This window comes from Gastrolobium bilobum, unplaced genomic scaffold (genome assembly GCF_033153095.1).
Source record: "Gastrolobium bilobum isolate Gb01-03AN ecotype WA unplaced genomic scaffold, APGP_CSIRO_Gbil_v1 utg14120, whole genome shotgun sequence".
Classification (NCBI taxonomy): Eukaryota; Viridiplantae; Streptophyta; class Magnoliopsida; order Fabales; family Fabaceae; genus Gastrolobium; species Gastrolobium bilobum.
This window is the reverse complement of record NW_026897624.1, coordinates 140,848-167,428: the sequence shown is the minus strand read 5'-3', so window position 1 is coordinate 167,428 and position 26,581 is coordinate 140,848. Positions and strand designations below refer to the sequence as shown.

The window sequence follows — 26,581 nt, the reverse complement described above, 5'->3', positions numbered from 1 at the left end:
ACTGTAATTTTTTTTTTTTAATTTAAAATAAAAAACCCAAATCTCCTTATCATCCAGGAAACCTTTACCTCAATGTTCTCTATGCTTTTGTTTCGTGTTTACTTCGTTTCTGAATGCGGTAGTATGGGCAAAGAGGTAAATAATCTCCAAAGATGAAAAATATAGGAAACTTAACCGTAGTATTGACATTATTTTAAACAAATCACTTTAACAATTTTACTAAATTTCGTTAAAAAAAAATTCTTTATTTCTTTAGGGAATGCTAGATGAAAACAAGGCCTCATTTCTGGATTTACAGTACTTCCAATCAGGACATAACCTGTGACTTGTAACAAGATTTTTATAGAAGAAAGTTACAATTAAAAAGTGTATTTGAAAGAAAACCAAACAAGGAAATTCTGCTTCTCCACCCCCTCTCTCATTCGTAAGAGGAATATACTGAAAACTGAATATACACAAATCTGTCGGTACAGTGAAAAATCAGAGGCATCAACAATGTCTAGAACGCATTGCGTCACAGGAGAAGAGAAACAAAAGAAAACTCGTATATACAGACAACTAGTATGAACTATGAAGTATGAAGTTCAAATAGAGCTGCGGGTACAGAGGCTGTAGCCAGAGATGAGTGAGCTCATAGCAAAGGCCATAAAAGCCAGGAAAGCCATTCCAACTGAAGCAGTGGCCAACTCTGTGAACTCGTCTTTCCCCCAATTCAAAACCCAATCGTCAACCCGTGTGGCTGCAGATGATGATGCTGATATCAGAAGATATGCCAGAACCTGCTCATCAATTTGTCACAAAATGTTATATCTTTAAATTTCAACCAAAATAAAAAGGCTTTGGTTCTTGTAGAAGTGCAAAATTTCCACATACACAATAGTACAATCACAGAGTAAAGCATTAAATTCACAGTAACGCAAAGTTTTCACTTGGGCAACAATATGCCCACTTTCTAACAGAAAAGAAGTAAAACTTATGAATAGAAATTGAGTGCTATGACTTGCCTGATCCATGAAGAAATCAAAGTGATGGCGAAGGTGGTGACTGATCATATGTTTCCCAGTGACAAATTGATAGGCCAGATCACATGCTTGTAATCCTGAGTATGCAAATGCGATAACATTCACACATAAACAATACCTGCCACATCAACACGCTTTACCATCACCATTTATAATAGGACACAGAAATTTGGGAGAATAAATAAACTTTTTGCTGCTCTTAGAGTAAGGAGCAACACATTTTTTGTTTATCACTGTTGTGTGTGTTGTACCAACTCAGCTCTCCCCTATTTTAATACATTTTTAAATCAAGTTGCACATTCTATTGTTACTATTGTTATCATTTTCATGATTTCTGGGACCATACAGAGTTTCAGACACAGATTCTGTTACGGACCAGTTCCTAGCCCCACTAAAACCCATGCTTCATCAATTAATGTAAACATAAAATAACAACCCAACCCTTACCTAGGGTTAAATGCTTCTAAAATCCTCGTTCTATCACTTGTTGGGTATGGCTCATACTTCGCATGCTGATGAAAACTCTTGTTGTCGGTATCAGCAGAAAGGCAACTGGCCAAGTGAGCGGGCGGGAGCCCAGCAGGGGTCCGGGGGGGCAGCGCCCCCAGGCCCTGTAGAGGCTACTGTTGTGAGCCTGTGATTTATTGTAAATTTTCCTTTCCTTAGTAGTTTGGGTTTTGGCCCATGAATAGATTTCTAATCTATTTATATTCTTCTCGTAAGCCGAGTAACTTGTAACAAGTGACTCTAGAGGCTACCGTTGTGAGCCTGTGATTCATTGTAAATTTTCCTTTTCTTAGTAGTTTGGGCTTGGGCCCATAAATAACTGCTATTAAGATTTTTTCTAATCTATTTATATTCTTCTCGTAAACCGAGTAACTTGTAACAAGTGACAGTGAGTGAATATAGTCCAGAGAAGCTCGACGAGCCAAAATTTGGTGTGAATCAGAATAAATCATTGTATCTATTCTCTCTCTTTCTCTTTTCGTTTGCGACCTGTGTGACCGTCGATTTCCAACATCACCAACCATGGCATGACATTACTAACCTGTATCCACGGTATCGCGCAACTTATGCACCCTCCCTCATGAAGAACACTTCATTAATCTTGATATTTATTGCTAGGAAATATAATATAAAAGCATTAATGTACGTGGAGCAAGCCAACCTTACTACAAGTTATAAATCTGATCTTCACACCTTAGAAGGGATTCAATAATAAACCTAAGCTAATTTGAAGAAAATTTAGGGAAATTGTTGATACCTGTATTCTTTATAGCGATAAAAGGAGTCGCCACTCCAACCTTGTGTCTTATCCGCAGCCATAACCGAAAACGAAATCAGACACACTACCACCTCGCTCAACCGAAACCCTAGCGCCGCCTTCCTAACCACCTCCTCCGTCTTCCAACCCGCCGGAGGCGTCGGCCTCCATCTCCGCTCACTTCCGCCGCTTACCGGGCCCACCTTATTCACCTGCCGCAGCGGCTCCTCCCTTGTCGGCCGGTTAAACACAATCGCCGCCTCCGACGGCGGGTTCTCCGGCGGAGGTTTCTGCGTGCACTTGCCGACGGCCACGATGGCCTTGGAGTTGTCAGCATGCTTTTCCGGCGACTCGGGAGGTTCGACTCCCTCCCATCGCATATGACTCATAGGAGAGTGAAAGCTGTTCGGCGATTCGAACTGAGGCGATGACTCGGAGCCTCTGGACACCGATTTTTTCATGGTGGCAGCAACGTCCGTTTGAATTATGCGATGCTACGTTTTCCATTTCAATGCCTTTTGCCTTTCGCGGATTTTAAAAGATAGAAAGAAAAAATAAATAAAATAGAAAAATAAAGAGGAAAGGAAGACAAATGAAAAAGAAAAGGTTTGATTGGGTGGTGGAAAGAGGAAAAAAAAGTTTAAAGGAAGAGAGAAAGAAAGAAAGAATGACTATGTGGCTTTAGTTTCTTTCGAGTTTTTTTAGTGTAAAGAGTAAAGACAAATGCCACACGTCGATTCAATTATACAGGACCTTCACTTTCTTCACATCATTTGCTTTATGGGTCCAGTTACTTCACGACGAATATTTTATACATGTTCTCAATCTTCACCACTTATTTAATCAAGCAATAATTATTTACGAAGCACTCACACTTTAAAAATTTAAACGTGTCATATTTGACAGTTTTTGACACTTTCGGACACTCGGACACTCTCCGACACTTCAATGCGCGTTATTGAAATTCAAAAAAAGGTTCAAAGATTGCGTTGCGTTGAGTTTTTAATTCCAACTATTAGATTTGTTAGATTACGATTACCATTTTATTGAGTTTAATATAAATATTTGAGATATCTTATGTTTCTGTGCAAAATTTATGAATATTATAAGTTTAGATTCATTTTTTTGTTGAATTATTGAATATTAAATATAATACACACTACATAAATTAAAAGTATTATTTAATATCAAAATGTGTCCTAACGTGTCGAAATCTAATATTTTTTAGAATTAACGTGTCGGAGTGTCGTGTCGTATAGTGTCACGTGTCCCGTGTCGGTATCTGTTCTACATAGATAATTATTCATTAATTATGGGTTCATTTAATAAAAAATACTCATTATAAAATAAAAATAATAATTTTTTCTCATGTCAAAGTAAAAGAGAAAAAAAAATGATAGACATAGTATATTAAATAAATAAAAAATACATTTTGCGAGTTTCTAAGCACGCGTAAATGATTATTGCTTTTCTTCTTAGTGATAAAAATTAGTCATTAAGTGGTTAGTAATATGATATTTATGGTCAGTGACTATTATTCATCTTTAATCAGCTAATAACAGTCAATGGATGACTATAATGTAAATGATTATAGCTCATCCTTCATTGGTCAACAAATGATATTTATTGTCAATGACTATTTCTCATTTATGATTGATTGATAACAATAACTGGGTGGCTATTACATGAATAATTATTGTTCATCCTGATCAACAATAATCATTGAATAAACAACAGTTTAATATTTGTTTACAACAACTATTATTATTATTATCTTTAATTGGTTAATGAGAGCCATTTGTCAATACTTGACATTATATTTGATAATTTTTGTAGTTCTAATTTTGTTGGAGTTTCATATAGCTCTATTTATTTTAGTTATAATACTATCATCCTCTTGCCGTTTTCCAATTGATGTAATCAGTGTGAGCATTGTGATGCCATGATGAGATTCTTTTTAATGACGTAACATAAAATTAGATAATTAGATAAATTAATCCTAATGCCATTGTATGACCTAAACAAAATAAACACTTATTATGATGGACCCAATACAAAGACAAAGTTTGCGACCAAAAAATTCATCACAAAATAATGTCTATACGTTAATAATATGAAAAATTTTAAGATACTCCTTAACCGTAGTAGTGATCCTCCCATTAAGGGAGCGACACATAAACTTTTTTTTTCCCTCCTCTTTCCTCAATCTCTCTTTCACTCTCTTTCCTCCGCCCCATCCAATATCTTGTGGGCGAGAACATTGGCGGACGTGTCTTTGTCTGCAAGTGTAGACATAAGTTTTTTGGGAGAAACTTTTTTAATACTTATCAAATCCAAATAAAATTGCTGAAAGAATGAGTATTCCAATGCCCTAGTCAAATCTTAATAATACTTATCATTTTTCCTTGATCTCTGTACAAGTCATTTGATGAGATTTTGGTCACACTAATGTTTTTGAAATGGTTTAAATTATGTACATATCATAATTATTTATGCAAATATTTCTTCTTCTTTTTTCAATTTTTCATGTGCGTGTAGGTTGTATGTATGTTACTACTTACAAATATAAATAAATCTTGCAACTATAGATACTAGGTTTATTCAACAGGTTTCGAGTCAACCCAATGCCTCCGGAGTTTTGGATGCTTCCCTACTTACTAATATAATTAATCTTGCACTCTTATTTTCAGTCATAAAATAATAATGGGACATTATATTTCATGTTGTACGAAATAATTTTGTCTTATGCACAGTGGCGTATCCAAGGAGGGGCTCGCATTGGCGGCCGCGGCGGCCGCCATCCTTTTTTTTATTTTTTTTATATATAAAATAATAATTTTTAATAATAATAAGCTATTAGTACTAATAATTAGCCCACTTCTCATAAATATTTATAATAGCTAGTATCTTTTATTAATCTTGATAATGCTTATAATTTTATTAAGGATAAGTAGCGCAATCGATAAGTGATGATTAGTTTAACGCATGCACGCTAACTTATGTTGAACGTGATATATTTGATAAGATTGATGATAAAGATATAATGCAATATTTTCAAGGAATGAAGAATCGAAAAACGCTTTTGTAATCGTTCTATTGTAATAGCTTAGTTAACTCTTGATTACTATTTTTTTATGTTAAGTTGAAATTTTCTTTTCTTTTCCTGCTTATATTCTTTTGTTTTTTAATGTATTTAAAACTTTCTTTAAAGAAAAAAATGAGAGACGCTACCCCCAAACCCCAGCCACTAAGTGTGCAGACATAAATAAAATTTTCTGGATCCGCCATTAGGCAGGAGCACCAAATTCCATCTCTAATAATACACGCTAAAAATTAAGTGTTTCAATAATTTAAATTGTTAAAGTAAAAACAAATGCATTTTTAATTGCATATTTTATATTTTAACGCTCTCTCAATTAAGAGTTCTTAAGACTCAAAAGTATAAATGATTCAAGATTTCTATTAGAAAAATAAAAATGATGAAGATAAAACTCCAGACCATCTAATCATAAAGACACTAATAATATGTTAAGAATTAACTTCTTCTTTTTTTATAAACTTGAATTGTTAAATAAAGATACGTGAACATCCAATCACACCTTTTCTTAATTTTTTTTTCTTCATGCTCGATATTAAGTTGGACTATAATAGTAAATAAACGAAGGAAATCCAAGTGGGTCTAATTAAAATCTAAACAAACTTTTTTCAATGCAGAAAGTTATCTGATTTCTTTTGATAGTGGGCTATCTTCAGTGTGATAAAGACACAAATTCCCTCTCAGAGTTAACCCAGCGTCCACTGGAAAGGTCCCTCATGCGCGTTTCAATGCCATTTATTCATATAAAAACATACAAGGGATGGGAAGCAACCAGCTAAATAATGCAGCTCTTAGCTTTCTCACAAGACAACTTTTATCTCTCTCCGCAACACCAAAAGCATTATAGGTTTATACAGGAATCTACCTACAATGGTCTACAAAAGCATCTTTCTCCCCACCTTATCTTGAATCACCTTTTTAGCTGCCGATACCTTAACCATATTCATTCTTTTTTATGGGGGCATAAGAAGCATAAAACTTGTAATTATTATTTCCTTTTCTTATGGACCAGCCTGTAAAGGCACATTAAGGAGTCACTCCATTGCCTCCCTAAAATGAGCACTTAGACCTCACTCTAGAGGATCCCTCATCCCCTTGCACAGCTCACCACGTACGTATAGTGCTGTGCATCCTAACTAACAACAGTGAGATAATGGGCAAACACAATTAGGCTCTCACTCTCATATCATTAGGGAATATCTCTCACCTATATAAATCCATCTTCTCTCATTGAAAAAGCATCTTGCATCTATTGTTTTCATGAGCTATTATTCTGCTGAATTCTAAAATCATCGTGCCCTTACACATTTCCTCTCTCTCAGTCTTACCTGAGATAGCACCTACGATGACTCTCTATGCTTTGGTCCATATACCACTACTACTTTGAGCACACATACACTCAGATATTTTACCCTTGGTAGGTATAGACCTAGCGCTCCACAACAGCTCACCTTTTCAGGGTGAAAAACAAAAAACAAAATTTGTGGACAAATTACCACAGGTCTGCAGCTCTTTATTATCAAATTTAACTATTAATTGCTTCCTTTCAAGCAGTTAGACAAACAAGAAAGGAGGCACAGTGGCACACACAGCCATAGCCCATAATGCACATAAAAGATCCCTTAAGGTCCTTCTAGAGTTCCTATCACACTATTTTGTCAGTCAGCAAAATTTATATACACATGATGATAGCAAAGAGATTGGGTAAAGGAACAACAAAAAATTAACTTCTGAAAGGATTGGGGCTAGAAAAATTTCAAGTGCCTGCGTTTTGGTAAAACTATCGCTAAATAAAAAAAGGTAACATAGTACTCGCATTTCTTGTGTCAGAATCCTTCATGTCCCACCTTGCGTCAGAGAAGAAAGGTATTAGACAGGAGTAGGGTCTTGTGGCTTACTCTGGTAGTTTCAATCGGTTGAATAGCACAAGAAAACTTTGCTCAGGCACAACATAAAGGAACCCAAGATCTGCACCTTTCATGTATGGTACCATGCCCTAAATATGATAACAGAACAGAAAAATTTCAACAGAAACTCTAACAGAAAAAGTCTGCTGATAGAGATCAATAATCATGCTTGTACATTGAAAAAAATGCAAGACATCTAACCAACGATTTACCTTGCCATTAAGTTGGAGCAGTTCCCCATCAACCCATTTTGGATTTCGAAAACCAAAGTCTGCTATTCTTCCCTGGCCTTTATAACTTGCAACCTGTTAGTAAATGAGTGCAGTATTTCAGATTAGTTGCATGTCTCCAGAACAAATCTAACGTGACCAAAATGACAAAACTCAAAAATGAAAACTCAGGCAAAGAAGAAAAGATGCAAACCAATAAAAATATATGGGTCTGAAAACATATAAAAGTATCTGCAATCAACTAAATTGAAGCAAAAGCTTAATTGATTGGCAGAGTTACCTTTATCATTATTTGTTTTATACTTTGAATGGTGACGTCAGTTGATACTGACGGCCAGCCAGTGAAATAACTTAAAATTATAATATAGAGAAGCAATGCAATTCTCTCACATTTAAAGTTCACGTTTATTTGAATACTAAAAGAAGTTAGGAGATTTAAGTATTTAACAATACAATATAATAATGGGCTACTGCAGTGGCAAAAAATCAGAATTAAATGGGGCAGATAGTTAAGCAGGACAGCAAGAGTGAGGTTATAACATAAAAGACTGTTTGGGAACAGGTCCAGCATGATCGTTTGGAGTGGAATTTGCAAACAAGCATGCACTCATATTAATGCACAGCGCGCGCACACACATGCAGAAGCTTCCAATTGTATAGTGCATTTACCACTCCTATTTCATCAGGATACATCCCACGGCTGCCCTTGCGATTGGCCTTGCCAATTTTAGCACGGAATGTCACCTACAAACCGAAAATAAAATTTGGCTTTCCTTTCATCCTCACATATAAACTTAATAGAAGTATATGATATATTATGACAAGAAGGATCACGAGATTAAAAGTGCAAACCTGGCCAGCAGGAACATTAAGATCCCCAGTCAACTTCACTGCCTCAACATATTCAAAGAATTCCATATCTGAAGCGTTGTTTTCATTGTCCACATCATTCCAATGTCCAAATTTTCGCCTCAATTGCACTATTTCAATGCCATAAGGGCCAAATGCACCAACATAGAGTCCTACATTTTAACCAGCACAATTCATTATTATCTAAGCTATACTTTGCCCAAATTGATATGCAACCTCACCATCAAAAGGATCAAAATCCCCTCTAGAACTGGTAATCCGGCTAAAATATGTATCCTCAGATAATCTACTACTTTTCTGTGCTTGACTTACAGCAAGTTTGACAATTTCAAGCATGCTTTTGGAAACCTAATTCAAGAGAAGCATTAGTCAGTTCATTGACAAGAAAAGCACTGTATTTCAAGTGATAGTTATGAACTTCAACCAGAGACCACAATCTCATCTTTTCCAAGTAATTTAAGATGATATGCACAGGAACAGAATTCAAGATTATGTTACTATTAGAATATTAGCAGTATTAGCATTTAGGACAGAATATATAGTCAACTATATTTATATTGATTACATTATGATAATCAACATTAATGTTGTTGTCGATAGTGATCATACAGTTAGTGGTTAACTATATAGCCAACTAAATAAATGATGATGATGTTTTGGATTACAGTAATCAATTACTTATTATTTAGTCAGAGATTTTTTTTTCAGCTGAGATTACTCTCTAATTGATTTTAAATCAATCAATAAATACCAGATAATGTGTCATCCACTCAATTTCTCTAAATAATTCTCTCTTTCGACAATTACCACCCCTATATGTACAGAACCAATTCAACTCAAAACTTACGTTATATAGGTGAAGGCCACATTAATAGTTTCATATTTTTCTAACATGCTCCCTCAAACAAGAGCCCATTGGGTTTTAAGAGTGGACAATGCACAGGTCCACCTACTTCTACTAAGAAATTTCGCAATATTTAATTATTTATTAATAGAATGGGAGACAATGATGATCAAATTCATAATCACTTAGGCATATAGGCTCTGATACCATATAAAGAATCAATTTGATAGAACCCCAAAGGTTTATTCTAGGCAACGAGACAGTGGAATATTATCAGTGGCTGAGTCAGCACCCAATCTGTTGAGAGAGGGGATTATGTTAGAAGGTGTGGCTGACGTGGATAACAAATTGGAGAGGCTGTTGAGGAGCGTCTGGTTGGTTAAATAGGGTAGGGTGCATGGGTGTAAGGCATCGGAAATCTTCGAATGGAATTGGAACTTGGGAGAGAGTGAGGCCTCTCCAATTGTCTCACAATATCATTTTCCTTTCTGCATTGTGTATTTCGTTTTCCATGTTCACTGTTATTTTTGCTTTCCCTATAATTGCTGTCTCTGTTTTACTATCATTAGGCTGTAATGTCTCTTTGTAATTCCATACATATATTAAAAGCTACCAATATTCACTGTTCGATGTTGTTTAGTCTTTTTGGTTCTGGAAGTCTCTATCACAATTCAATCCAAAAACTTAAGATATTAGTGAAGACCACATTAATGGTTTATTTCTGTAACACCATCCTTTCAAGGAAAGGAAAACCATTTTGTATACATACAGTTGGCAATCGTGACTAAGATAGTAAAATTAGACAATTCTGAAGCAAAACTTACAGATAAAATAAAGTAAAACCTATGCATTCATTATGCATTTTATTTAGAAAATTATATCTATAAACAGTAAATGAAGAATTATCTATTCAGTACTACACTTTTATCTATAAATGGCAGACCAAAAGTCAATAAAAAAATAAGTAAATTATGCAAAGCCTGTCTTGAGGTTTACAAAATTTATACAACAATCCTCCAGTTTCATACTATACAAAGACATACTGTGTAATTGAATTTTCAGGGGGGTATGTGTCAGGGAAATAAATTTAAACACAAAAATTTAACTATAGAGAGTGTCTGGGGGAGGTTAGTGTAATTCTTAAAAAGAAAAATCTTTCCGGTCAACATGATTTTCTCATGAATAAAATTTTACCTTAGTATTATCATCATAAACATAACAGGTGTTTCTTAATTATCACTTAGTATATGACTTAACAGAACAAAAGAATTAAATGCATAATTATTTATTTTAATAACGATTAAATATCTCTTATCTCAATCTCACCTTAGAAGAGACTTTGTCAGAACTCCAAAATGCCTTAGCAACATCAGGAGGCATGAGTTCTGAGATTCCTTGTGCTGCTAGTGCTGCCACTTTGATATTGGGAACTTTATCTTCTCTCGTATCATGATCAAGATTTCTCCTAGGAATATGAAAGAGGAAAGAATCCCTTTCCATATCCTTTATTTCAGCTGGAAGACGAATAAATTCATCCTTGACAGGAGTATCTTCATTGCTGTGTACAACCCCACCAATAAAAAGCTTCGTATCCAAATCCTTATCTTCTTCTGAGGCATCACTATCTCCTTCTAGAGTGACCCCATCAGGTTCATCCAGATTATTAGCTTCCTCTTCAGGACTCTCACTGGAGCTTGTTTTATTACTATCTTCCTCCATCAATTGCTTAATAGAATCGTTGTCCTCAGCTGCTTCCTCTCCAACATTGATGTTCATAACTTTGATTTTCAATCCTGGAATTTTTTCTTTAAGAAAATTTAGGACACTTTTAATGCCCTCCTCAGTTGCTCCCTCGATATTACTGTTTTTATTATCATTTTTCTCAACCTTCTCTTCATGTTCCTGCGTCTCAACTGAAGACGCATTCTCAAACTCAGGTTTGGATGTGCTTTTAGCTGGTATAGATTGAGGGTTACTCACTGAATTACCTTTAGCTCGTCGCAAGTACACTACCTGTGTTGCCAAATATGACATTATAAACATTACATAATACTTCTAATATTAATTATTCAGAATCAGGAAGATATCAAGGACAAGAGACTCACTGCAAAGAAATGCCAACCAAAAATGATGAACTTCCAACAAAAGCTCACATTCTTTCTCAAAAAATCTTCCAATTCCATAACTCATTTTATATTCAGTTTATTTTCTGAATATTTACATTAGAACCCCAAAATTAAGTTTCTTTTGATAAATATGTGGGTCATGAATCATAACGAGTTTCTTCTTTCAGATTGAAACAATTCAAAACCATCCATGATCCATGAATCAACATTTGAACTAATACTTTGTTTTCCCCTAGTGTGTTAGAAGTCACAAACAAACAAGTATCATTTAGTTGGAAGTTTTGAATAATACCTGCATATGATATGTGTCGTCACCATTTTTTACGACAAAAATTTCAAATATTGGTGTCCCAGTAGAAGCTGTGATCAACTGTCTGTAGCAAACAGAAATAAGCAGTGCTCCACAATGACCATAGGGAAAAATACAAACTAGAAAGATCATACCTTGGACTGTAACTCTTGCCAACAAATCTACCCATACCAGGACTTATGTGTATTATTCTACCAAAGGGGTCATCCGAATCTTTTGAGTACCCTACCCACCAACCCACCTGCACATAAACATCAAAATGGTCAATGGACATTAAGGGAGTATGATTCACGAACACAAGCTGAGGCCAATAGCATCGCAATCAATACACACAAGTCACAACTATCGCTTTGTTTATACCATTTACAAGTTCATTTTCCAGATGGACTCATCTGTATTCAGCATATTCCCGGACAACTGCATAAGTTTATTAACACATGCTTGTTTCTCAATCTAGTTCACCATCTCTTTTAAAGCATTTTAATCTGGAGTCACTATCCTATTATATAACCTATCAATTTTTTTCTTAGTTATAACTTATAAATATGTTAAATGATGACAATTTCAAGCTTTCTTCCAAATATCTCTCTTATTTACTCCTCCATGAAAACGAAATTTGAAAATACCATTTTTTTTAATACATAAAATCAACTAGTTGGATAGTCATCACTCATCAGTGAGTGAGGAAGAAGTTTTTGGAGGGTTACCAGCCATCCCCTCCACATCCAATTTTTATCGAAACACACTTGTAACTCTCCATTCGCTCCTCACTCCAGACTGAGAGTTTTAGGTTGTAACTTGCACGAGGCATTTGAGTTTATGATAAAGACATTGTGAGAAATAAATATTGTAAGCTGTTGCTTTATGCAGTGGATAACTTAGTTGTTTTCTCCAATGGACGTAGTCAAGTTTGGTGAGCCATGTTGAACTCTGTGTGTTCAACTGAGTGATTTTTTTTAATTATTATTGTGGGATTTCACAACCAATTACATTAGAAGAACAGAAAAGAAAGAAGATACATCTTCTAGGGGGGAATCTATATATAATGAAGGTTCAAATGTGAGAATAAAAAACTGCAAAAGGAATGCTTTGAATAATGGCGAGCATAAAGTAGCAACCAAGAAAAGTACCAGTCCACTTCCCGTGTATCTGCATAATCTTGAAGCATCATGGTAGCGTTCATCATCTATGGCATTCTGCAACACAAACAAATCATGCGATTATCATTGACCAAACCATAAGCAGCAAAATAGAAACTAACTAATTCAGACAAAATCTGCCCTGACCTTCAACTGAGACATAATCTCAGCAACACTGTCCTTGGATGTTGCTTCTTCTATAGCCCTCTTCAACTTAGCTGCTTCTTGAAAGTCTTCATTTTCAATAGCATCTTCAAGTTGAAACTGATAGGTATAGAGTACAAACCATATAAGTATGAAATATTTACATATATAAACCACCTAACCCTATTGGGAATAAACAAAATAACATCACACACCCTTAAAAAAATTTCCATTGCATTCCACTAATCAGTTCTCACAAACACTACTCCAAAGTTGTTTAATGCAAACTTGGTTGAAAAATAATAACTTTATTGACAAAATTTCCTTTATATAAGAAGAAAGCGCGTTTTGAGCAAAAAGGGGTACCTTGAGAACAGAGGCGAAGCTCTCAGCCTGTTCAATTTCAGAGAAATGGCGGCACCATCGGTTCCAATCCCAGTTGAGAGAAGTGTCGTTGGAATTGACGGTGCAGCGGCAACAGTGGTGTTGGTGGCTTTGGTTCCTTCTGGAGAAGATTGATATGGTGGTTTGAAGAGGGTTGGTCGAACCCAGAAGGAAGCTTGGTGGTTTCTTAGGGTGGGAATTGAAACAAGATGGGGTTCTGAGTTGGGTTCTGGTGGTGCTTGAGATGGCTTGGGACACACCCACCACAACCATGTTTGGTGTTTCTCAGAGGTTTTTGAAGGAAGATGCAATGGAAATGGAAGTGGAATTTGAAGATGAATACAATACAAGTTGCTGTGTGACCTGTGGCTGTTGGGACTTGGATAAGTTTTCTGTTGGCAGTGACAGAAAAATCAGCAATTTAGACCATCTGGTGGATTATGCATTTTTTTTTTTTATAATTATGATATGGTGATCACTGATCTTATCAAAGGTTCGCTTTCCAGAAATTGTAAATAATTTGATTTAATTTAAGGAAAAAAGTGTTTCTCCTTCTAAATCACACAACTTATATCTTTTCACTTTCACAAAGAGGCAGGACTTACACTTTTATATTTTTTTGTCCACTCTCTCTCTCCTCCTTTATTTATCTCTTTCTCTCACTTAAAATAACATAATTTTACCTCCTTTAGAATGATACACATTTTTCCCTTAACTTAATTACAATTACGAATCAAATATTATATTTTCTATGCTTAAAATTCATTAAAAATGGAATCAATTAGATTTTTATTTTATTATTTTATATATATTTTAGTAAAAGTTAAGTCAAAAGAAATTTACTAATGAGTGACTTAAGTAAAGTTAAGGAAATAAAATGAAAAAGTAAAAACACAAATTGAAATAAAATAACTTATTTATTTAAAATCAAATTAAATCCTAACAAACCATATTATATCTTAATTTTATTACTAGAAGATAGAAGTCATTAGAGGACAAAAATTTCATGTGTCTACTTTAAATCCCATTAACCATTTTTGTTTTCACATTTAACCGGTTAAGAAAATAGTAATAATAAAATTAGTAATAATATTAATAATAAATTAATAAAAAATAATAGTATAAATCCTTCTGTGTATCATAATATTAAATACAAAAGATAAAAATGTGTCAACAATATCTTATTTATAGCTGAAGTTTTTCTTCCCAAGTTGAGCTTATGATATGAGCTTGACTCATATTTATCTATTATATTTAGGGCTTCTCTTTTCTCATGTCACATGAGATATCATCTCTCATGTCATAGACACAATAAATGGTGGGGCCCACCACTTACTAAAAAAGAAGAAAAACTAAAAAGATAGCACGAATTTCGATGTCTCACAACATGAGAAAACTATCTCCTATTACATAAGAAAATGATTTCCCTTATATTTATTAGATATCATATTGTTGACTTATTCTTATTTATTATATAGGATATTGCTGATTTATGACTGACTCATTTTTATTAAATAGGACATGGCTAACTCATGGTCATGGTTGACTCATTCTTATTTATTAAATAGGATAGATCCATTTGTTCGCTGATCAAACTTTGTGTTTCGATATCTATTAAAATATCTACGAGATTTGACCTCATCTGTGATCAAACACCATCTAAAGAGTAATGGAGCATCAAAGTTAGGGTTTCATCGACCTGAGATAGGAGACAATGTCGAGATGGTTTTAATAGATGAACATATATAAGTTTTGTTATGCACTTTTGTCGTGTAGATTAGTCTTTTTTTTTTTTTTTGATAACAGTAGATTAGTCTTTTTAATTCCTATACTATTAAACATTGCTTATATGTCATCCTTTTTGTAATAACATGGTGGTAAAATTCAGGGGACTGTGTGGGGTTCCCTAAAGATAAAAGATCAACTAGCATAGGGTGTAATGTATGTCATACGGAATTGTGGTGTTGGCCTTAATTTCGAAAAATTTAAGCCAACGCAACATGAGTACATGCTTACTTAAGCTAAGAATTGTTGTGACGCCGAGTGTCGATGTCAACCTTCCTATCAATGATTTTTCATTCATGGAATTTGAGGATATTGAAAACTATCCCAATGACACTGTGTGTTTAGTTGGTAATTATAAGTATAAAAAATATCTAAGATTGTCCAGCTTTGACTATCATCTTCGTCCTGTTCACCAAATATTCCTCGGAATCGTTGATTCCACACAAAAAATCCAATAACGTCTGCAAACACAATTTCAATCAGTTGTTATGTAAGTTTTTTTTTTAATTCATCTTTTAAATATTCTTTTATTCCAAATTAATCCTGTAACTTATTAAATCAACAAACTGTTTTCTTAATACCTAACTTCGTCCTCTAGAGTCTAACTCGTTAATATCATTATCTTAAAAGAAAATTAACATTCATTAAATACATGTTTATTTTAAAAGAAAAAACGGAATAATATAATTAATAAAAAAAAAGATAAAATATGAATGTGTGAGAAAAGTTTTAATCATGTTATGGTAATAAGTAATAACATATAGTAAAATTGCCTTCAGAAATAAAATAAAAATTATTTTAAAAAAAATATACTACATACAGAATAACCTTTATGTTAATTTTAAAAGAAAATGGAATAGTACAATTAATAAAAATAGACAATGTACATATTACGGTGTCAATATAGGTATAAAATAAAGGGTTTGTCACTTCTGCAGCAACAGCAGATGAAATTTTTTATAGCAAATATATTTACATTAGAATTCGCATGCGGATTCTGGTATTAAAAAAAAAATCAGGATCTGTATGTGTATCCTGACTTTCTATGTGTTGCTGTAAAATTTTGCACCCTAATTACTAAAATAAAATTATTTTAGTAATAGAATAGATAAAAGAAAATTGCATAGCGAAGTAAACATTTATATTTAATAAAAATAACCAGTGTTAAATATTAATTAAAAGTTATTAACTTTTTTGAAAGATGAATAACAAAATGAATTAAAACAATGTTAGAGTGTAAGTGCTCACAAATAGTACTAATGATAAGATTTAATAAATTTTTTTAAATGACAACAAGACAGAGGTGTAATATTAATATAAAAAAAAAAGTTAGTCACATAGGAGTAATAAAATAACATTATGCCGAAGAATAATTTTTTAAAATAAAACTAATAATAAATATGGAACTGTTATCAAAAACATTTATGGATGTTTCACTTCTTCACTTCTATATATCCCTATCTATTATAAATAGTGTAACCATTTGAATATGGGTTAAAATTCGTGAGGTTACTATTCATATGATACTGTTCATACAGAATTGTTCATACGGTTACTATTCTGAGGAGGCTTTACTATTCATGGTTATTGTGCAAATAGTAAAAAAAAAAAAAAAAAAATCTATAAATAAGAGCTTTTTGTATTGTTTTCTGTAATCAAATTTTCAAAACACTCTTTTCTCTTTGAAATTTTACTACTTTTTCTTATATTTATATTCATTTTAGAATAAATACATTTTTAGTCCCTAACAAAAAACACGGTCCCCACTTTAGTCCCTTACAAAAATAAATTAGTCAGTTAGTCCCTAACAAATTCAAAGTGGACCCATTTAGTTGAAATCGTGGTCCCTCGCAAATTCAAAAAAGACCTATATTAGTCCCTCAAAAGGACTAAAATGGGTCAACTTTGAATTTGTTAGGGACTAACTGACTAATTTATTTTTGTAAAGGACTAAAGTGGGGACCGTGTTTTTTGTTAGGGACCAAAAATGGTATTTACTCTTCATTTTATAACAAGTTGTCAGCACGATAGCCTCTACCCTACCATATAAGAGACCTAAGCACCGTTGTATACTCATTATCATAAAATCACTTCCTTTTGTTATTCTCTCCCTCTGCACTATAGTCTCTGCTATATCATACTGTTATTATATCCACAAAGGGAAGAGAAATTTTTCATCTCCAATGTTGGTACTTTCTTATCGATTTCAATTTATCTTCTTCTACCCATTTTTTTTTATTATCTCTGCTCCTGAAGTAGTAGTTGGAGTATTATGGCAAACATTGAAGAGCCCAAATTCCACATCCTTGAAGTGAGTGGAAGTAATTATTTGCCCTGGTGCCTTGATATGGAAATGCATTTGTAAGGGAAAGGTCTCGTGAATATTATTACAAAAACTGGAACTTCTAATTAGAAGGATAAAGCAAATGCACTGAATTTTATTCGTCGTCATTTGCATGTGAGCCTGTAGACTCAATATTTATCTGTTCGAGACCCGCAGATCCTGTGGAAGAGGTTGAATGATAGGTATGAGTATGAACATACCAAGACTGTCATCCTTCCTCAAGCACAGTATGACAGGCAGCATCTCAGGATGCAAGATTTTAAATCAATGTCTGATTTCAATTTTGCTTTATTTAATATTCTCGCGACTTGAGTTATACGGTAAAATGCTAACTGATGCAGAATTGCTAGAGAAAACTTTCTCTGCCTTTCACGCTTCTAATTTAATATTGCAACAACAATATAGGCAACACCAATTTGCCACATATTCTGAGTTAATCTCAGTGTTCTTGACAACTGAACAAACTAATAAGTTATTGTTGAAAAATTATGACTTGAGGCCTGCGGGTTCAAAAGCATCACCTGAAGCATATGCTAATTCAATGACAAATTCCAGTCGTTTTAAGAGCTATGATCACAACCAAAGAACCTATCATCGTAGGGGTGGTAGAAAATTTAACCGCCCTAGGCCAAAATCATGATAAAGGAAATAAGCAAATGAAATTGGCAAATGAAAAGAAAGTGGTTAATAATAGTGTGTGTTATTGTTGCGCATTACCAAACACTGGTCACATACCTATCATACACCAAAACATGATAAACTAGTTGAGGATATCTCCTGGAATGCAACAAATTTATCTCAATTAGACCCAAGAACTCGTGAATGTGAAAATGAGGTACAATATATAATTCATTTGCAGGATATGACAAATAGACTTTATGATGCATTTAATGATGCTTCTAAGGTAACAAAGTTTCATATTCCAACTGCAAATGTTCTAGCTAGGATAGCAATTCCTGAAGGACACATTGAAATGAATCAAGATCACTACAATTGAAGTATGGTAGACCGATAGGATCAAAAGAAGTTGTCCCTCGAAAATGAGGGGAAATAATCATGAACATGCTCCAGCAGAGTCTGATGTTATGATTACTCCTAAAGAGGTTATTGCCCCCAAATAGGCACAGACCAATGCAAAGAACTCTAACCCCTGGAATACTGAGAATTCCATTGCATATTATTATGAAAGTTGGGACACCAATTAAATCATCATTGGTGATGTTTTTGCATTCTCAGTTGCTCATAAAATTATGACAGATGATTATGAGCCACAATCTATAATTGAATGCCATCAAAGGCAGGATTAGCCTAAATAGGATAAAGCAATTAAGGTTGGATTAGCTTCCTTAGCCAAATGAGAAGTTTTGGGCCCATAATTCGTATCCTTGACAATGTAAAGCCTGTTGGATATAAATGAGTATTTGTCCGAAAACGAAATGAGCAAAATGAGGTTGTGAGATATAAAGCTCGCCTCGTTGCCCAAGGGTTCTCTCAAAGACCTGGGATTGATTATGATGAGACATATTCACCTGTGATGGATATGATTATATTTCGTTTTCTAATTTGCCTAGGAGTCTCTGAAAGACTGGAAATGCGTCTTATGGACGTTGTGTGATATATCTATATGGCTCATTAGACTGTGATATTTATATGAAAGTTCCTGAGGGTTTCGAAATTCCTAATGCATGCACTCCCCACAACTTATTCTCAATTAAGTTGCAAAAATCTTTGTATGGTTTAAAGCAATCTGGTCGCATGTGGTATCAACGTCTAAGTAATTACCTAATTAAGGAAGGGTACAAAAATGATCATATCTGCCCATGCGTGTTTATTAAGAAATCATAAACCGGATTTGCTATTGTAGCAGTGTATGTCGACGATATGAATTTAATTAGAACTCCAGAAGAGTTAGAAAAAATTGTTGAATATTTGAAAAATGAGTTTAAAGTTAAAGATTTGAGTAAAGCCAATCTTTGCCTTAGTCTTGAACTTTAGCATTAAGAGGATGGAATTATTGTCCATCAATCAACATATATTGAAAGAATACTAAAACACTTTGACATGGATAAGGCTCATCCATTAAGCACCCCAATGGTTGTAAGATCTCTAGATCCCCTAAAGGATCTATTTCGACCTAAAGAATCTGATGAAGAGATCCTTGGTCTTAAAGTACCATATCTTAATGCAATTGGGGCTTGGATGTACTTGGTACAAAGTACAAGACCAGGTATCGCTTTTGTGGTAAATTTATTAGTGTGTTTTAGTTCTAAGCCAACTCAAAGAAACTGGAATGGAATTAAACATATTTTTCATTATATCCGAAGAACCACCGACTTGGGATTATATTATTCCAAAGGTTCCACTATTTCTGGTTTAGTTGGATATGCTGATGCTGGATATAAATCTGATCCACATAAAACTCGTTCTCAAACCGGTTATTTATTTTGTTATAACGGTACTGCAATTTCTTGGCATTCTACCAAGCAAACACTAGTAGCCACGTCTTCCAATCACTCTAAAATTATTGCTTTATATGAAGATGGAAGAGAAAGTGTTTGATTAAGATCTATTATAACACATTCATAACTCTTGTTGTTTAACACCGATTATAGATTCTCCCACTATAATTTATGAAGATAATGTTGCTTGTATTGCGCAAGTTAGGGGAGGATATATGAAATGTGATAGGACTAAGCATATCTCTCTGAATTTTTTCTATACTCGTGAACTCGAAGAAAGTCGACAAATTGATGTTAAGCAGATTCAATCCATGAATAATCTTGCAGATCTTTTTACCAAATCATCACCAACATCAAGTTTTGAGAAGTTGGTGTATGGCATGGTATGCAGCGAGTACATAAGATGAAAGATTAATTAGCTCCAATAGTAGCTATATTGTTCAATTAAGGAGGAGATATTATGAATAATGATTTGTACTCTTTTTCTTTTGTTCGATTTTTATTCCAATGAATATTTTCGGCTTAATTTTTTTAATAAGGCAAAGTCATTCAATATGACTACAATGATGATTATATGCACTGCACTCTTGTTTTCTTTACCTAGTTTTTATTCCACTGGATTGTTTTTGGAAAGGTTTTTAATAAGGCAGTCTAAATCAACATATAATAAAAGGTGAACATCCAAAGGGAAGTGTTATGAAATACATTTATAGATGTTTCACTTTCCCACTTCTATGTTTCCCTTTTAATGAGGCAGCCTATATTCTTTTCTCTTTGGAATTTTACTACTTTCTCTTATATTTATATCCATTTTATAACAGGAACAACATATATAACTAAGGTAACTATATTATTAGTAAAATAAACACACCAATTTGAAGCAGAGTGTACCAAACATCTATGCGATGAGAATTCTATCCAGGTAAGCATTCCTTTAAATTTGCAGTTGTCTTGTATTGAATCCCAAATCTCATTACTAATTAGGTGGCACCAGTCATTATCTAAAAATGTTTGGCCAGAAATTTTGCAGTGTTTCTACACCATGTAACTGAATGGGCGAAAATTGATGTTCCATTTGGAGAGCTTATTATAAGGGTTTAATTTTCTGCAAGTTGTGGCAGAAAAATGTTATCTGCCACTCTCACAAAATAAGGAGTGAATCTCACAAAATAAGGAGTGGGTCCCATGAAAAAATAGTTTATTTCAAATTTACAATATGTACTACCGGTAGTATATAATATGTGACAGATAAATATTTCTGCCTCAACTGCAAAAATATTTTTCTATTTATTATAGCTCTTAAAACAAACAAGTGGAATATTTCATGTACCAAAAATTATGAACACAATTATTCCAAAAGAAGTTGCAGACATCAAGATGACAGGGCTATAAAAAAGCCTGCTCAAATGTTTGAAGTAAAAAGAAAGGGGTTGAGGTTGGGATATATAGTAGGTTAGGTTCAAATCTCAGTCCTACATTATATTAAAAAAAAAAAGTAAACCAAAAGGGAAATATATTTTGCATGTTATTTTATTATGCATACACAAAAGGTGAATGAGACTTATTAAAGAGAAAATAGAGGAAGAAAAAAGCAGATCTCACCCACTTTTATGTATATTTGAGATAAAATTATTTTATATAACATAATAAATGTATTCCACAAAAAAGAATAATACTAGAGCCACATGAAATAAAGTCTCAAGCAACAAAGTCTACATGGATTATAACACGCATAAACATAGAGCATAATATGACAATCACTAAAGTAGTGTTAAAATTTGATAGAGAGAGTTTGCCGCCTTGATTTTACACAGCTCGAATCGGATTAATCAAATAATCGATTAACCAATAAATAATATAAAAAAATATATAATAAAATACAGCATAATAATGACCCTGAGAAGTGTTTAGCCTATAGTAAAAGAGAAATCTTAAAAATGCATAATTCATTTCCTTGTCAACCCCATCTTTTCCAAAAAAAAATCATTAAAAGTAAATCGTACCCGAAGAAAGAAATAAAAAGTAGGAAAAAGAAAAAAAAATTAACATAGAATTCATAGAATTTTCAATTCCGTTTACAGTTATTAAATCACCCAGGACAATTGCACATCAGCACAGAAGACATTTTACATTCAGCTGAAGCCTCTCATCAATGCATTCACAATAAAATTGTGAGCGCAAGGCAGGCCACATTAAGTTAGAAATTAACTTATTTTCAATTGCTCTATTTGAGGTATATATTATGGGAAAAATATGTGTCATTTTAAAGGATGTAAAGTTATGTTATCTCAAGAGAAAGAAAAAGATAGACAAAGAGGAGAGAGTGGACAAAAAAAATAAATATACGAGTCTCAACTATTTATGAGAATGAAATGACATAAGTTATTTAAAAGAACAAATATTTTTCCCATATTATACGATCTCAACTTTCTTAAAGTATAAAGCTCTAATAATATGCAAATTGCAAAGGCAGACAGAACTTAAAGATGAGAATCCACAGAAATGATTTAGAGCAATGTGACTTATTTTCAGTAGAAACAACATAATGCCTAACCAGGACCCTCAAATAGGAAAAAGTATACCTGATTCCCTACATAGAACTCTTCTAAGCAGGTGAGGCGTTAGTGCAACCAATATGGAACACCCTTTAACCTGAACTTGTGGGAATTCGTGAATTAAAGCTGGGAATCCGTGGATTAAAGCTTATGATTTTAAATTCATAAGAAATTAACAGCCTTTTGGTACATGAGAATTTTTTTTTTTTTTGTCTAGAAATTTCGATTTTCAAAAATATGATTTTTACATTTAGTTTACGATAGTATCCAAAATATAAAATTTTAAAAAATTCAGTTTCCCGAAAATCCTGGAGAATACCGCATACCAAACGCCCTAAGGGCCCGTTTGGTACGCGGGATTCTTGGGGATTCTAGAAAAATTGAATTTTTAAAAAAATTTAATTTTTAGATATTATCATAAACTGAATGTAAAATTCATATTTTAAAAATTGAGATATTCTCGAATAAAAAAAAAATTCATCTACCAAACTCCTAGAGTTAGACTGCTTCTCTCTGCACTCAACTCAGACAAGAAAGCCAACTATCAGCAGTGAAAGGACAATAACAATACAAAAGGATATGTACTAGGAATGCATATTTACAAAAGTATATTAAAAAAAGGAGATATGAACATATTGCACAAATAATCCTAACAAACACATCGTCCAAAAACACAAGACAATGGCATGAGTAATTAATTAGAGAAACCGAGTAATAGATTTCAACAACTAACGTATGTGACGATAAAGTTCACTTCGATTGGCACAGAATAGCATGGAATCTTGCTTTACATTAGGGGGTGTTTGTTTCAGGTTTTTGAAGAGGATTACTGGTAATCCTTTTTTGGTAAATATAATTATCACGTTTGGTAGAATGAATAAATTATGATTCCCGGATATCCAAGGATTACCTGTAATTTGATTTATAAAGAAAAGTCACTATTCAGATTACCAAAAATAATATGGTAATTCAGAATACCAATCAGAATACCAAGTAAAGGGAAAGCACAACAATAAATTTTGAGACAAAAATATCCCAATACACATAAAAATCTAGACCCAATCTATCAATTACAAAAGTAAAAATAGTTTGGGGTTATTTTTGTAAAATAACCTCATATTCCAAGTCATATTTCGTTCTAAACCAAATATGGAACCAGTAATTTTTACTCAATATTCCCGGTAATATTTTGGCGAACCAAACACCTCTTTCGTAAGATTCCAAGTAAACTCAATTTCTACTGGATTCCCATTAATCATGATTCCCGGTCACCAAAAAATTTCTCTTGTACCAAACACACCGTAGAGTCTAGCAATTACTTAACACAAATATTGTCTATAAATACTCAAAGAGGGTGGAATGCAGGGGGATTGCCATCTACTTATTGCAATTTATTTATGAGTTTAATATATCACATATTATAAGAGATAAAATTATTTTCTGTACACATATAAAAGTGTGTAAGATATGACCTCAGATAGACCTCATATACTTTTATGTATATACAAAAGATAATTTTATCTCTTATAATATGATAAACATCGAACTCTTATTTATTTACTCCCATTTGTTTTCATTTTTAATTTTATTCTTGCGCATTTTGACCAAACGTGATTTCTTTTTATTTCCTTGCTATAATTTGCTTTTGTGCATAAACACTTTCTATCATTTGCATTTCAATTTATTCCTGTTAATTTTTATTTTTATTTTTGGACACAAGCATTTGATGTTAACACATACTCAAATTACATGAGAGTTTTGAGAGGAAGAAATTTCCTTCTTAGATTAATAACATGAATTGACTTTGAATGTTAGACAAAATTTCGAGTAAACACTATCTAAAAAATAGTAGACCTAAAATATTCTGATAAAGTACCTGAATAAGGTGGTGCAATGGAATTATGCTAAGTCTCTCAGGGAGAGACATGCGTTCAATCCTTTGTTCTGGGCCAGAATGGTGTTGGGATTGCAAAATGAGCATGCTCACCCATGATATGGATTTGTGTTATGGCCTCACCTCAACGCCTTTCATACAATAGTTGTACACCATTCGATTGAATTAAAAAAAAAGTAATTTTTTTCCGGTACATAAAGTAATTTTAATCTTACACAATTATTCGATCTTATATTGATTACTCATTTAGTAAGTTTGACCATTGAATAATTGCATCAGATGTCAAGATCATAAATGAAGTGGCAACACATTATTAAATGCAATTTTTTTTTTTTTTTAAATAAAGAGTGGCTAAGCCCCAGAATCAGAAAGAAATTACAAATCAAAAACTAACAAGCTAGACATATTTCTAGCATCAGCAACTATAAGTTCCATCAACTGAGGAGGAAGATCTTTAAAAATCTTGAAATGTAGATTATTAGTCTGCCCAGCTTTAGCTAACCAATTAGCACATTTGTTATTTTCTCTCTTGGTATGAACAAGATGAATAGTCCAATCTGTTTTTAACCATAATCTCAATCTGCTAGTGACTTGAGAGTCCCTAGGATCTTCATGCTGCTCTTTTAACATCTGGATGGCTTGGCTAGAATCACATTCTAGCTCTATTCTTTTTAATCATGTTCCCCAAAGCAGTTCCAAACCTTTCAGTAATCCCCATAATTCTGCATCAAGAGGATTGCAAGAACCTAAATTACAATAGAAGCTTCCCAAAAAGGATCCATTGTGATCTCTTAATATACCATCACAACTAACTTTTTTCATGCCACTAGAAGAAGCTCCATCACAGTTCAACTTAACTCACCCTTGCTTGGGGGCTGTCCAAACGCTATCGTTGCAATTTTTATATTGTTTTTACATTGATAATGCATCAAAATTAAATTTTTGTAAAATTAAAAACTTAATATTTTATTTTAATATATCATACCTAGTTTCAACATATACGTAAATGGTAATCATTTGATTAAATGCCTCAATTTATTTTAAATATGATATGTAATACTATCATGATAATATTATATTATTCAATGTCACACAGTTAAATTCGAATTTTAGAATAAACTATTTAACACGGAGAGTGTGCAAGACTTATTTCATTGATACTTTACAAATTTTTTTATTATTTATAATGATTTAATATATTCTACTCATAAAGTTTTTTTTTTTTAATAATATGAAGCATCAAACTTAAAAATGACCAAGACTGGTTCAAGAATCTTGTTTGAAATGATACAATCTTTTAGAAACTGCTTGATTTATAATTTTTTTTTATGTTTGATGTTTGTCATTTTAAATGACATAAATTATGTCATTTTAATAAAGAGATAGACACAAGGAATGAAAATCAAGAGAGAGAAAGTGAGTAGTTTTTTTTAATTTAAATTTTAAATAAAAAAATATTATTTTGTGTCTATCTCTCTTAAAATGATATAACTTTATATTATTTGAAATGGCAAACATTTTTTTTTTTACTTATTATTACAAAAAAATCTGACTCATAAAATAGAAGTTTTATGATTTTTGTAAATGGTCATTCAAGGTCTGCATCTATTCTGATTGATAACTATTTCAAATAGCTTATTATATGCATCAAATATCAATGAATACTTTTTAAAAATTGACTTATGGTCAATTGGTCTTAAATAGATATAAAAAATGTAATTAAACGGTCATCTATTACAAAAATAATCAATACTTTAGTATATATATTTTTATCCCAAACAATATATTTAGGTTGTATCCCATCATATATAATATAATAGCCACTCCGGTAGTTAGATCTGCCACATATCATATATACAATCATCGTGCGGATTAAAATAAATTGTTACCAAGGCCTCTCTTTGACCGAAGCAAGTATCAGATTGGAAGACCTTATATATTAACGGCTTGTCAGTTGCGTGTGAATCGAGACCCGTGGTGGGTATAGCCAATGCACGCGCAACCGAGTTTTTTTTTACTTAATTGGTACAACAACATTTATTAACTTAACCATTGTTAGAAAATGAGTACATACCTCACCAAATTTTATGATGTGTGTATTAGTCCTTAGTAAATAAAAAAGTTATTTATGATTTTTAAAAAATTCAAAGTAGATTTATTTGAATCTTTTTGAGCGGCTAATATAGATCTTTTTTGAATTTATGAGA

General features: G+C 32.9%; 2 protein-coding genes across 2 annotated transcripts; both read right to left on the bottom strand.

Moving 5' to 3' along the window:
* Positions 1 to 310: 310 nt before the first annotated feature.
* Positions 311 to 2,806, bottom strand: LOC133308717 (CASP-like protein 4A3). Its single transcript, XM_061509399.1, has 3 exons — positions 2,287 to 2,806; positions 1,005 to 1,140; positions 311 to 779 (listed from the first exon to the last, which is right to left on the bottom strand). Exons 1-3 carry the CDS (start codon positions 2,745 to 2,747, stop codon positions 585 to 587), a joined length of 792 nt encoding a protein of 263 aa, XP_061365383.1. The 5' UTR covers positions 2,748 to 2,806; the 3' UTR covers positions 311 to 584.
* A 4,068-nt stretch (positions 2,807 to 6,874) lies between these two features.
* Positions 6,875 to 13,758, bottom strand: LOC133308711 (protein EXECUTER 2, chloroplastic-like). The gene is made up of 11 exons (XM_061509393.1): positions 13,320 to 13,758; positions 12,957 to 13,073; positions 12,801 to 12,866; positions 11,805 to 11,911; positions 11,653 to 11,734; positions 10,561 to 11,247; positions 8,612 to 8,738; positions 8,373 to 8,542; positions 8,190 to 8,264; positions 7,503 to 7,595; positions 6,875 to 7,379 (listed from the first exon to the last, which is right to left on the bottom strand). The coding sequence occupies exons 1-11, from the start codon at positions 13,608 to 13,610 to the stop codon at positions 7,278 to 7,280; spliced, it is 1,917 nt and encodes a 638-aa protein (XP_061365377.1). The 5' UTR covers positions 13,611 to 13,758; the 3' UTR covers positions 6,875 to 7,277.
* Positions 13,759 to 26,581: the final 12,823 nt, after the last annotated feature.